Raw genomic sequence first — 14318 nt, 5'->3', positions numbered from 1 at the left:
AGCAAAAAAATAATTAATCCACAACGTGAAATGACTCAAATCTGCCCTGCCGGATGATCTGACCTCACACAGACTCTGCATACCAGTTTGTCAACACCCTTGTTCAAAGGAAACCCAGTACTGAGTAAGTTACGGAAATTTTCTGCAGAAGTCTAGAGAGCTACTTGACCTCTTTTGGACGTAACCAAAAGAGGTGCAATTCCTGTCATGTATGTGGTCTGCACTGAGGTCAAAAGATGTAATTAGCAAATAAGGTATTGAAAAACTAGTTCCTCCAATAAAACTCGGGAGAGATGATAAAAAGACAATACTTATATAGCCAACACTGTTAAGTTTAAAGAGATGTATACATATCCAAATATACATATACACACACACAAATACACTTTCACTGTAGTTCTGTATACGGAGTGAAGTGCTAAGTGATAAAGAACCACAGTTTTGAGAAATCGTGGGACTTAGCTCACCTCCAATACTGGTCTAAGGTCATTTTAAACTTAGTTGGAATACATCCAGTGGTGAGTGGGAGACCCATATTACTTCTAGCAGGACACCCATGGGAGAAATAGCTCAACATATCAATCCAACACAAGGCATAATCTGCCAAACTGGTTGCACTGGGTTTGGTGTAGATTCAGTTCTACCTGTACATCTGACAGGTATCTGAACATGGAGTATAGAACACATTTGTACTACATTAAAGCAGTTGAGTGTGGTCAGATTTCCCTTGGCATAAAAAGTAACTGAAGACACAAAGAGCACCAAGATGAAAAAATTGGAAATAGTTTATTTTGCTGCATAAGGAAACTTCTGGTAAATTACATATAAAGAAACTTGCTATGCTGTAGTGTATAATTTTCAATATTCCACAAAGATAGTTGTAATAAATATACAAACCAAAACAAAGTAGAAGACTAAATCCATCAGGCAACTTACAAAATGGTTCATCAAGTTTTATACTTTGCAGCATTGGCATGCTTAAAATCTTGTTGTTCATTCTGAAGTGCTGCAGCAAAATTCTTTTCACATTTCTTTGGAGCATTTTCAAAATCATCTAACTATAAAATACTGTCCAAAATTAGCAAGCATTAGTTAAACCACCCAAGAAAAGTAACACCAAGGTCTAACTGATGCAAAAGAATGTTTTATTTGTTTGTTTTTAAAATCCATTTGAGCTTTGCCAGGGTTAGGAATTATCCGATATAAGTGCACTATGAGTCCAGTCAGCCTCAGGCACTGCTGACTCTTGTCATATTATGACTCTATATAAACTTCAGATTATATAGCTCTGGAGATTTCTCTATTAGAGACATATCTACTACCAGAAATAAGACAAATATCATAGTGAAGCTGCAAGCTAGTTCAAATGGTTGTACCCTCAAGTGTAGTGTGTGCTTAGAAGGATTCTTCCATAGCTTCATAATAAACCATACATCATTCATTAGGCATTTTTATTTGACTTCTGAATTTAAAAGTGCTGACAAAGGCTTTCTTGATGCCCCTGGCCTCTAGAAACAACATGTAGAAATTTTTGACACATTTTGCTCTTCTCTACCTCTCATTCCTACATTTGTTGAAACAGCAGGCTAAATTGTATTTTACACTTCACTGCTCTGGACCACACCAATGGACAGGTCTATTATTCCGTACAGATCTTTTTCAAACTGAGAACACTTCTCTATGCTTCACTATTACTGAATACTTGGGGGTATAGAAAGGAACTCTCTAAAACACGATTACCTAAAAATATTTGTTAATAAGCTTAATGCAAACATTACGTAGAAAAATGGTTTAGTTACAAAAAAAATTCATTAGAGGGCCAATAAAAATATACTGAAGAGAAGATCTTTACAAAAGTGAGGTTAGGAAATATGAGGCATTGACATTCACTGTAAACATCCTGTGTTCACTAGAATCCCTTGTCTAAAGTATATGTTCTGGTTTTGTTCCTGAGCTTCATGGCCAACACTTGCATAGATAGCTAAACCTATCATAATGAGTTGTTTCTACAGACCCTTCTGTACTGCTTTGTACAGAACTTCAATAGACTAATTACCTTTTGAAATAGTTTCATTCCACTAGCAGGCAGTTCAAGGAAACTATGAAGCATGGTATGATTTTTGTTTACTCAGTGCATTGGATGGGCTGGGACAGCTACAGTATGGTGTGCTAATCTAAAATAAAACTAAGTTAAGAAGTATAGCTGTTTGACGTTCTGGCTTACCATAAATACCTACTTCTGCTCACTGCTGCAAGGCTCGCTTCTGCTCTGCCAAAGAGTGCGTATGGCAAAATGTCTTGAATCTGAGTGCTACAACATCAAGCAATTAAGCCTATCCCCAATAACAATATGCAGCTTATACACCGGTAAAGGAGACATGGAGAATTTCACCTTTACCCAGGTGACATGAGTGCTTGCCTCCATATTAATCTCCCTCTGGGAGGAAGCTAGAAAGCAGTTTCAAGGTAAACATGACATGTAGTGGCCTAAGTAAAAAGTCTGAAGAACATACTTGCATTTTGGCTATGAAAAGCAGGCATGTGTTTAGTTACTGCACATGTCTATGCACATGGAAAGTGGTAGAGACAGACAAATAAATCCACCTCACAAACAGCACAACAACAAAAAAGCAGCAAATTGCCTGTTTTAAATCTTATTTTAAGGCAAATCTAGATAAACACCCACAACAGGATTAATGAAAATGGGGAGTTTTGCTTTTTTTTTTGTTGGTTTACTTTTTCTGCGATTGGCTTTTGCACATTGATAAAATTTGTTTAAGCACCTTCTGGACATCTTCATCCATTTGACCCTAGACAAGGGGAGAAAGAAGAAAAGGCGATTGAAGTCAAACATTTCCCAACTCCTTGAAAAGGTTTACAAACTATTTTTAAGATATAAGAATTATACCAATTTTCCAAAAGAAAGCAGTGTTAAATTTGTGCTTAAACAGGTATTGTGTGTTCAATACAACCTGCAATGTTCTGAATAGATCTACAGCAAAAAAAATAGATCTGCAGCAAAAACATCTTCCATTAAAACACCAACACTATGTAACGAGTAATATCTAACCATACCTGCACAGCGTAGAGAAGATGCATCCGGTAAACTGACACGATTTCCTGATGTTGTTTCTTTGTTTCCTAGAAAATAGTTAAGCAGAAAGTCACAGAGTATTCAGAACTGTGGAATTCAGAACTCCCCACCTAGACGTATGGAGGTCTGTGAAATTACAAGTGATAATCTAATGCACGGGTGGAAAACTAGCTCAAACACAGGACTGTGCTGCTAGCTATCTAAAACATAATTTGCTGGGAAACGTAGTCCACAGAAATGCTGTAATTCTAGCCAACTTTGTAAAAAAAATAAATGGTGAGATGATATTGGTTGCAAGAAGTGCTGAGCTGCAAAAACATGGAACAAGCACATACTCTGCTTCTAAGTTTATCAGAAATCAGAAGTGACCGAGGAAAGCCAACAATATTCTGACAAATCAACCCTTGACTGCAATTGATTGCAAATCAACCACTTGATTGCAGTAACCCATCTGTCAGTAAACACCCTTCTGGTGAAGGAGATGCTTACAAAGGTCTTAATCTATGAAATTCTCAGTTAATTACTATACATTCAAACAAGGAAAATCAAACACCTTTTTTGTGATCAGAATGCCACATCCCAGAAGCCATCTTTCCAAATAAACATGAAGCTGCCAGGAAAGCCAGTGTAAGAGAAGGAAAGAATGCTTCTCTCCTGTTTTAAGTCCTACGCATCTTCTAATTTGTTGCATATCTTTGCACTACTTTGGCTGATCCTTGAGCTATGAGAGATGAAGGCTCCTTATGAATTTGGTGGACTGGGATAGGAAACACCCACAAGCCTTCACACTGACAGGACATGGTGTTTAACTATCTACCTATTTATTTCTCCTTACCGCAAGGGATTTTTTCTGGCTCATGTGCATATTAACTCGTACATCTGTCTGCTGGGGATGACAGGACAGCAAACAACAGTTAAGGCATTTAGTGTGTCGGGCTGGGAATTTTCCTTTCAAATGTTATTCCAGAGCTCTCTACAAATGAGTCTCTGGTGGGAAGTACCTTCTCTTCACCCTCTCTAAAGTGAGTGAAAATGCTCCTTTGGACAGGCAAGCTTTTGGAAATAGTAATTATGGCTCAACCTGACTTAGAAGACTGAGCCTCTCACACACAAACAAGTACAATTTTAAAAAGTCTTTAAGCAGTTCAGAATTTCAGAAAATGAACTGCGATCCCTGTAAACAGATGGACTTGCTTGATTTGAAACTTCACACTTTCAGTGACTATATTCTTCCAAAAAGTCAAGTTTCTTTTGGCTTAAAATAACAAAAATATTTCATCTTTTAATACATGTTCCTGAGAAAACACAACTTTAGTCCGCTGCACACTGGCCTAATTTTTCACAAATCAGGGTCTCAGCAGCAGGTCTGGTCACTACATTCCACTACAAGTGCAGAAATTTTGACCCATTACTGATCTGAAGAAATATATGCAGAAAAATAGTTTTCTTTAGTTAGACTATTTCTGGAAAAAGAAATCTGAAGTGACTTGAGGATTTCTACATGTTTCAGAGCATTACAAAATTTCTGTATGAAAATTCTTTCTTGTACTTATTGACTGTACTCCATTCTAAATAAGGCAGAGTTAAGAATGCCACACACTATTGGAGAACTAGGAAAAATGGTGGGTTTATGAACTATTATTTATGATTATCTACTTACAGTCAGTTGGTTTTGCAACTGCTTCACTTGTTGTTGTAACACCTCCAGCTGTTGGCTTTGTCTTTTGGGGGCACTGGTTGAGTAGGAAAGCTGAGAAAGGCTGTTCAATGCTTCTTTTAATTTGCTGACCTCCTTGGACATTTCATTGATCTAGGAAGGTAAAAAATAGGTTTTCATGAAAAGCTGCAAGGCATACTATATTCCCATGGGTCTCATCCTATACAAATAAGTATTTGTGACTTATATTAAGAAGTGGCAGAAAACTAGATGAAAACTCAACGGACAAACAGAGATGTCATGTAAGCAAAGGGTTACAATGCTTCTCTACCTCAACCCCAGCAGTCATTCAAAATGCATTCCTGGCTCTGAAAGAGTAATATTTACAAACAAAGATTGTATTTACCACCTTTGCAGATGCTGCTTCTTAACACAAGACCAAAACATACCAAACAGGCCAGCTATTCACACTAAGCAAAATGCATAGCTTTTTATATAGAAATTGTGACAGACATAATTGCACAGGAAAAATATCTGTCATGCTGAGGTCGAGATGATACAGTAAACTCAGAATAGTGAATGTCTGCTGTTTCCTGATCCTGATGTTTCTTTGTCTCCTCATGAACCTCTTCCTGCTGTAAATTCCACTTTGAATTTGCTCAATTCAGGTTGAACCTAACCTGAACAGAACTTAGAGGTGAACAGAAAGATGCTTATCTCCACCAGAGAGGAAGATAACTAAAGTCAAAAACCCTGAATAAAAACTCCTTTGACATTAAGATCTGTGAGACAGTACTTTGGCATCTGAATTTTCAGATGGTCACACGAACTCAAATGTTACTCCGCTCTGTGACACCTTACACCAACTGGGGTTTAAGGTCACTTATGCACCTTCCAGTATGTTCTGTAGTCTGAACTCATGTAATACTTCCTCCACGGCACTGAATCACTAACCTTTTTATCTTTGTCCTCTTCTAGTTTTGATGTGCTTTCAGAGTATCTTTTCATTTCAAGTAAATCTTCTTGAGCTTGATGGTACTTTTGGTGAAGACCAGTCACCTCCTGTTCCTTTGCTTCAAGCAGAGTATGCATGCCTTCTTTCTCTTCTTTCAAATGCAAAATTTCATTTCTCAGCTGCATAACATCTAATGACACATTTTCCTTCTCTTTGATTACATCCTTCAGTTTGGATGACAAAGCACTAACTTCACCCTCTAATGAAGACTGGAGTTTTTCATACGTAGCCTTGGGTACCATTGCTTCATTAATTGCAGCTTTTTCTTCCAATAATTCCTTTTGTAGGTTTCTTACTTCACTTTCCTTGTTGGTAAGCAGTCCTTTGAGCTCATTTATTTCCTCCTCCATTTCCTTTACAGTACTTCGGAGTACGTTCATCACCTGATGGTGTTCAGTAATTGGCAAAGAGTTTTGTTTCTGAGTGTCTAACAGTTGCTTTAGTTCTTCTGCTTCATCTAATACTTTTGTGTACTGGGATTTCATTTCTGATAATTCATTCTCTGCTTTGTATTTCAAAGAATTTGTTACCTGCATCAGTTTCTCATGTTCATCTCTAGGAATGTAGTCCACAGCGATATCATCCAGAGTTTTTCTCTTCCTGTAATCTTCAAGCTCTATTTGGGCCTCCTTGTACAATTGTGACAATTCACTAAGTTGTCTGTTGAGCTCATCTATCATTCTGTGCATTGCATCTTTCATTTCTTCAGACTCAGCACTAGACTCTAACTGTGTCTGATTTGTCAGCTTGTCCTGTAGCCTTTTAATTTCCTCTTGCCCTTCTTTGTACCTCTCAATCAACAGTGCCTTCTCCTGATTAATATTATCAATAACTGAACAATACGAATTCCTTATTTCCTCACATTCTTCCACAGACAATTTGCTTGCCACATTCTGCTCTCTTTCTTCAAACTTTTTCTGGAGCTCTCTCACTTTCTCTTTTTGTCTTTCACTTTCCTCCAATGCTTTCTTCAATTCTTGCTTAAGCACTTCAACTTCTTCACACGTCACCTTCAACCTACTCAACTCAGAACTGGTTTCTTCACTTTCAGAAGAAATGAGACCCAGTTTCATTTGCCTCTGTACATTCAAAACATCTTTCACAGTTTCCTCATACCTGTTTTGAGTTTCTTGGAACTTCAGGTTAAGATCAGAGCCATTTTCTGAAATATCTGTGTTATTTAAGCGATCTGCTTCCGGAACTCTAGACTGGAACTGAGCTTCTAAGTGCTTTCTTTTGGCTTCGGAATTTTCTAATTTCCTCTGAACATCCTTTAAGTCTTCCTGGAGGTACTTTATTTTTACTTCACTAAGGCTTGCCGAGTTTTCTTGAATTTGGGTGGCTTTTAATGTAGGCTTCAGCTCCTGAGCTAAGAATTCATTTTGTCTATCTACTGCTTGATCAAACTCTGTTTGGGTTGAATGATAAGAATCTATGGCAGAATCCACTTCTTTAGGTGTTCTTTCCTGTGCAAAAAGAAACCCAAACGAATGCATGATAAAAACAAATACATTTATTTAAAACAAAATATATAGGAAAAAGTAAGCAACCCTTGCCACATCCTACAAAGACAGGCAATTAAAGCACCATGGAAGAAACCGTCAGGTTTCAACTCAAAACCCAACTGGTTCCATTTAATCATCTACAGCAATAGAAGGCAGCAAGTGCCAAGCTCCTCTGAAAGTCTGTTGATCTCCATATGCTAATAATCAAAGCTAATAAATCAAAGCTAAGTAAATTAAAATCAGATCTGCTAACACAACTGTTAATAGCATATTTTAGAATGCAACTATCATAGTAAGCAAAGATATTCAGTAATTCATGGGGAAAGGATCAAAACACTAATTTTAATCCTTTGGGGGCAGAGTGCTTCAATGATGAGCACCACAAGCTCTTTATATTTACAGAACATCTCTTTAAATTGGTAAGCAGCTCTTTGTTCTACTAAGAGGTTAACAGAGCACTAGAACAGCACAAAATACACCACCTGTAATTTGTCCTGTAGCTCCTTATTGTGTAATGTCAAAGAAGCAATTTTTGCTTGCATCAGCATAAGTAGATCTTGCTGTTCAGTTTCAGAACTCACGTCCAATAAACTATCAGCACCTTTGGAGGAAAAAAAGATTCAAAAGCTTTCAGAAGTTGAACTGATCCCACAGCTAGCTAGTTATTTTGCTTTCCAAATTAAACACTTTGTTTTCATGACTATTAAGTGTAGTGAACAAGTGAACAATTCCTAGAGCTGTTTCCCCAAAAATGTGTTAAGTCACCCAATAGAAGCAGGTGGGAGCTGGTAGTGAAGTTACATAACGTTATTCCCAATACTTAGTGTGGCTCACATTCTAAGTGGAAAGACACAGAGCACATCTGACCAGACTGACTTTTAACAACACCTAAAAAACCTAACCAAATAAGAAAATAAGGATTAAACTTTATTGTATACCTGTTGTGCTGTCACTCAGTCTGTCTTTATTATCTCGAAGCAAGGAGCTGAATTCTTCCTGCTGAGACATGAGAAAAAAATTTAAAAAACACTTTTACAGAAAGCAGATGTAAAGTTGGACAGTTCACAGAAGATAAATATAAATAGCATAGACCTTGTTGGATGAAACCTGGCAAAACTTTTTTTTTTTTTTTTAATTGTATCATGTGCCAGGACAGGAATTAAATTGCCTAGTTCTCATTAAATGTTAATGTAATTTGGGCTACTATCCCACAGATAGTTTGGAAAAGCTGCAGCCCCTGTGATAAATTGCTGCAATATATTGTGGTGTACTTAAAAAGAAATCTTCAATGCCATAAGATAAATATGAGACAGAACATGCTCAAGTATTTGCCTGATGTCTTTTGGTGACAGGGTCACTACTTTTTTGCAATACAATCCCATGTATTTCACTGGTATTAGCTAATGCGTTCTCACACCATTAATACTTACTTTCACAACCATATTCCTACATACTGACTAGTTTATGACTAATTCTATTTAGATGTTCATTAAACATTAAAGCAATCCACATCTGCTTTGTAAATTACACTGAAATAGATTTGGATTCCTTTTTATTCTTAAAATGCAGCTAATTAGTTCACAGGAGATTCTGCAGTCAGCAAAATAAATTGCTATGGTATTACACATTCTTTCCCCATACTTAGTAAGGACAGAAAACTTTGACATCTTGCATACCTGGTCAGCAAAGAAAGCCTGTCCTTTTCCCGTCATGGGAGTTGAAGTTGATGAGCGTGGAGAGGACAAATCACTAAGCTGTAAAAGATTATATATAAATAAGTATATGTATGTATACATATGCGTACATATAACTAATCCTCCAACATGTGCCGTATATAGACACAAACACATGCGAGCACTTTTCCTTGAACTAATGTAAGTCACAACTCTGGGTTAATTTCAAAGAGCAAATTTAATTATTCAGTGCTCTTTTGAGCCAGTATCACATTTGCAGTGTGTTTGTTGTACAGATAACTTTTCTATTTAATATTAAACATGTTAAACTGTATTTGGTACTATACAAATCTATTTAAGTGTTTTAGCGTCATATGCATATATGCATATAATAACGTGTACATACGTATGTAGATTTAAAATACATATAATTTACTTAAGGAAGTCTGCAAAACAAGGAAACCTTCAATTTTAGATGGAAAAAGCACCTACACAGTAAAATTTGTACTACTGTATCTTAAACCATGCTATATTTCAAGCAATTTTCTTAGTTAAACTAACCAATGTGTATTTTCATGGTGTCATCTTAATGTCAGGAAAAGCACTCATAATATGACAGGCGTATAAAGTAGGAGTGACAGCTCAAATTCAGCCCACATCATTCACATAATGGTCAAAATGCTCTTCATCCCCTAAAAGTATCTCAAGATTGGTCTTTTCTTTACCTGAATAGGACTGATAGGAGGAGGTGGGGCTTTGCGTTTTTTTGGAGTTCCACTTCTTTCTGAACTTAATTTAGAGCCTTGATCATGCTGAAAGTTTCACCAGCCAGAGAAGGTAGGTTTGTTAGTTTGGTTAGTAAAGTCCGAGCAAGTTGTTTCACAAATATATATATACATATATATTTTCCCACATTAATATCAACTTTAGCAGCTCATGCAGTTCCTTTTTTTTTTTCTATGTAAAGACTACCTCTCTAATAACACGAAGATATTAAACATGCCTGACAATAAGAGTATGTTCCCTTGTAATCCATGCTTCAGTGAAAACAAACAAGATTTAGTGAAAAAGCAGAAGCTGACAAGTTTAGCACTAGTGATCTTGAATACTTCCAGAAATTCATTCACAGTCCAGTCATGCCATTCTTAATAGCTACCATCTTTCCTCTCCATCAACTTCTACTCATTCATATTCCAGTCACACCACTCTTAACAGCTACGTTTCCTCTCCATCAGCTTCTGCCTGAACTCCCTGAAAAACCCAACTTCTCCACTCAGAGAAAGAATGAACCAATACATAGCACCCTCTTCTAATCTCCAGCCACCAGTAAATCTACAAGATACTTGCACTCCAAGATAGCATGATACTAAATACAGAATGTAAGAAACTAATTTAATTGCCTAAATCTGATAAGAGTCTCACAGATAGGGGTCACCAGCAAGGTGCAACCAGGGAAAACCTTCAGATAGATGTTTTGGAAACAGAAAGCTTTTCTAGATCATTTTCTATACAGTTTGAAGAGACCGGCGTCCAGCAAAGCTCCTGCAGTACATGAGAATGGTGGAATATCTTCCTGGCACACATGTGCGCATGCACATGCATCCTCCCTTCCTTTTCTCACTGAGGAATCTGGCAGCTATCTCAGAGAGAAGGTAAACCCAAAACTGATGTTCCTGGAACACATTCCTTAAATAAGCAACAAAAACTTTTCACATTATAGAGCAGTTATAAGATATACATCTCACAGTGACTACTAGCTACTAGTCACATCTACTGCTACTAGTCACGGCAGTTACTATTTTTTCCATGAGCTACAAGCCTTTAAAACCCGAGTATTTTTAAAATCAAAAGGATAAATACCTGCTTTGATTTAGTTGGTGATTTTGTATCTGTGAAGCAAAAAAAAAAAGTGGAATTAAGACCAACGATCAAAGAAAAAGTTATTTGCCTAACCCTTCTCTCAGCTCTACTTCCTGTATCATAAATGCTGTTTGTTTTTTGAACTCCTGTTTGAAATCTGAGCAATATACTTAAAATTCAAAATTCCTTTTAAATACAACCTCTCTGCTGCCTTTTTTTTTTGTTTCATATTGATATAAAATTCGAAGGATAGTGACAATTCTGCTTCTACTGTAGCCTCTCACCATTCTTTCACATTAACTTCCTACTTCAAAAATCTTTTTTAGCTTGACTACAAAGTCCTGTCTGCATTAGTTCCTTCTGAATCCCTCTACTGAGGAGCTAAACATAGTCTTTCACATAATAAAGAGAGGATCTAGTTCAAATTCTATGCAAAACTTCACTACGCTGTTACATCAGCTTACCTTTTCTTTCTCCAGAACACCTGTTTGCCCTGCTGAATATTTTATCTCACATTTGATATTACCATATACAGTAAATACCACATTTTCCTGTTTTGAAAAGCTTCAGCCAGACCATCTTGAAGATAGCTTTTAAAATTTTTCAGGTTACTTTACAAAGTAAATTTGTTCATTACTAAACATAAACATAGCCAAAACGAAAAGTGACAAACAGCATATCAGCATCTCTTACGTACCCACATCCTGAGATAACTTTGATGATAGGAGATTCTGGATCCCTGCATTCTCAGAGATTTTGGAGTAATGCAAGGCATTCTGCCCAAAGACATCTACTAAACTGACATCTGCACCTTTCTTAAGGAATGCTTCCACCATGTTAAGGTTACCAGCTTCACAAGCCATCATCAAAGCAGTTCTGGACAAAAGAAACACAAGGTAAAATTATCAAGAATAACCTTTGAAGCCTCAGCTCATTTTGTCAGGAAGAAAGTGTGACAGAAGAGCAAAATTTTATCAACGTATGTATCAACACATACATGCAACTGTCTTTTCCATGCACAGACACCTGCCTGCCCCTCCTCCTCTTCCCCATACACCCCAGTTGGACCTTCTGCAAAGACCTGTTATGCTTTGCATGTCTCCAAACATTTCTAAAAATGGGTTCCTGAAGCTAAAAGGAGAGAGAGAAGTGGATGAAGGATAAAGTCAGACTATCAGATCTCACTGTCACACTTCAATTACAATAGGAAAGCCTTTATTTAATCACTTCTCTCCTTCACATGTTGTTTTTAAGCAAAATAGACAGGTATCACCCAAAAAGCCAAATATATTTCTCAAAGCTCTTCAGTGAGACTGAAAGGTGGTTTGACCTCAAATCCTGAGCCATTCTCAAATAAAAAAGATAAAGAAGTTCCTTAGAGCATAACCAATTCCCTCTCCAACACCGGGCAGCTTGACAGTGCCTCCTACATTAAGGGTAACATACAGAAGGAGCATTTTCCTAACAGGTTGTATCTGTTTTTCTTCGGTGACTTTTAGGGATCATACAGGATAATTACAAAAACACAGAAAACCCCACTTCTCGAGCATGCTCTAATATTGCTTTCCTGCCACAGCAGAATTCCCCCTTTTAAATGTGAAATCATTCCTAACAGGCTGGCCAAGTTCACAGGCAAACACATTTCTCAGTGCAGATATGAAACTGAGAAGTTACTACAGAAATTTCTCCCAATATCCAACCTAAACCTTCCTTGGCGCAACTTGAGGCCATTTCCCCTCGTCTTATCACTTGGTGCTTGGGAGAAAAGTCCAGTCCCCACTTCAGTATAGCCTTCTTCAAGGTAATTGTAGAGTGCGATAAAGACTCTCCCGAGACTCCTTTTCCCTAGGCTGAACAACCCCAGTTATTTAGATATTTGCTAGATATTAAGGCAACCATTTCACTGATGAATTAAACATGCCCCCTGTAAAAGGTGAGCCCTGGGGAAGTGATGGCTGTTGCAGTACTGTGGTAAAAAGTCAAATGTTGAGTGGTAACTTGGATAGCAGTTCCACAGGGATAGTTTTAGACTACCAAAATGACTAGCTTAGTCTGGTCATCAGAGGGAATTGGACAAGCCATTTTCAAAGGCTCTCTCTTTCTCCTCCCATTAAGACTTCTACTTTCTCATTAAATATGCAACCAATTCTGTGAACAGGAGATGACTAAGTAGTTCTTCTCCTTACCATAAGGGAAGTGGGAATTAAAATGGTACATTCCATGTTATGTAGTTTTTCTTGCTTTTACACACTGTACTTTCTTTAAAAAAATAAAGAATACCAAACTTGCAAGTACCGTCTTATCTATAACAGAAATACCTTCATCCAACTAAATTACAAACTGTTAACACTACCGGTTGATTAAAAATAAGCTAGTGAGAGAAAGGCTGAGGTCCCAGAATGGTAGCACCTCAAGTTCAAAGCACTGTGGAGGCCATTTAAACAAACCAACCAACCAAGAACCAACAAAGGGGTTTTCTTTAGGCAACTTAAAACAAAAAGAAGATTAATAGAACTTTGAACTCTCATAAACCACGCTAGGGCCCAGTCTCATCCTCCCAGGTGTTCCCAAAGAACAATATGGGCATTGTATCACATAATAACCAAGATAATTATTAAGTGCCAAGTCTTCTCAGCATCCAGCTTTACGTTTGCAGTTTCATCATTTATAAAAGTCCATAATTTTCAAGAACTCTTGAACTTCATCAGTATCATCAAAATGAGTACATTTTTTTCCACAATAAGGATGCTCTGGTTTAAAAACAATTTTCTAACACGCTAGATGTCTACTCATGCAACAAGTCTCTAAATGGCACTTTCTGAGAAGACAGCATCTCCACGATACAACAGTTTTACTGTATTTTCTCTTGGTGCTGTGGCTGTGTTACATTAGAAAAGAGAGCTCTCCATGGATGTCACTCCCAAGTAACAGTTTTCAGATTAAAATTGGAGAAACTAACTTATGCCAACAACAGAGCAGCACTGAAAACTGGGACACGTACAAGGTGATGTGTGGGCAAGTGCTATCATTCAAACTCTTGTAGGAATGATTTTAAAATAGGATTTGCTGCTCTGGTAACCCAATGAAAATCTTACAAGCATGATCTAGTTTTAGAGTTATTTAGTTTCTGTTTCACCTTTCCCTTTAGGCAGAATTCTCTAAGCTTTATTGACAATTGGGATATTCTCTCTGGTATTGAAAGCATTATTTCACATAACAACGATTTTGGGAAGAGAGCATCGTTTGACAGTCAGCCCTGGGAAAGAATTAACATGGTGATGGTTAACCTGCTGTACCTTCCATTTTTATCCCTGGTGTTGATGTCTGCTCCGTGATCCAGAAGGTATTTGCAGACTTCTGTATGACCACTTTGTACTGCAAGCAGCAGAGGTATGTTCCCATCCTAGGAATGCATTTAAAGAAACTATAAACAATAATTCGACAACTTACAAATACCACCATGAGATTTAAAGGTCAGCTATGAACCTTCCTTCTACACAGCACAAACAAGGCA

At 37.3% G+C, this 14318-nt stretch overlaps 1 protein-coding gene across 17 annotated transcripts in view; it reads right to left on the bottom strand.

Annotated features, from left to right (window-relative positions):
* Positions 1–1124: 1124 nt before the first annotated feature.
* RAI14 (retinoic acid induced 14) overlaps positions 1125–14318 on the bottom strand; it is an 85867-nt gene continuing 72673 nt past the window's right edge. For 6 of the 17 annotated variants that reach the window (XM_035563776.2, XM_035563777.2, XM_035563778.2 and 3 more), the window contains exons 8-18: positions 14101–14207; positions 11502–11680; positions 10805–10833; positions 9670–9756; positions 8948–9025; positions 8210–8270; positions 7754–7872; positions 5706–7232; positions 4755–4904; positions 3076–3141; positions 1125–2810 (exon numbers count right to left, since the gene is read on the bottom strand). In XM_035563776.2, coding sequence (XP_035419669.1) covers positions 2733–2810; positions 3076–3141; positions 4755–4904; positions 5706–7232; positions 7754–7872; positions 8210–8270; positions 8948–9025; positions 9670–9756; positions 10805–10833; positions 11502–11680; positions 14101–14207 — 2481 coding nt within the window. In that variant the 3' untranslated portion in view covers positions 1125–2732. The remainder of the gene's footprint in view (positions 2811–3075; positions 3142–4754; positions 4905–5705; positions 7233–7753; positions 7873–8209; positions 8271–8947; positions 9026–9669; positions 9757–10804; positions 10834–11501; positions 11681–14100; positions 14208–14318) is intronic. The other 11 variants (XM_035563783.1, XM_035563784.2, XM_035563786.2 and 8 more) reach the window with 3 other exon arrangements.

The sequence above is a fragment of the Cygnus atratus genome, chromosome Z, assembly GCF_013377495.2.
Source record: "Cygnus atratus isolate AKBS03 ecotype Queensland, Australia chromosome Z, CAtr_DNAZoo_HiC_assembly, whole genome shotgun sequence".
NCBI lineage: Eukaryota > Metazoa > Chordata > Aves > Anseriformes > Anatidae > Cygnus > Cygnus atratus.
This window is presented reverse-complemented; position numbering and strand designations above follow the sequence as displayed.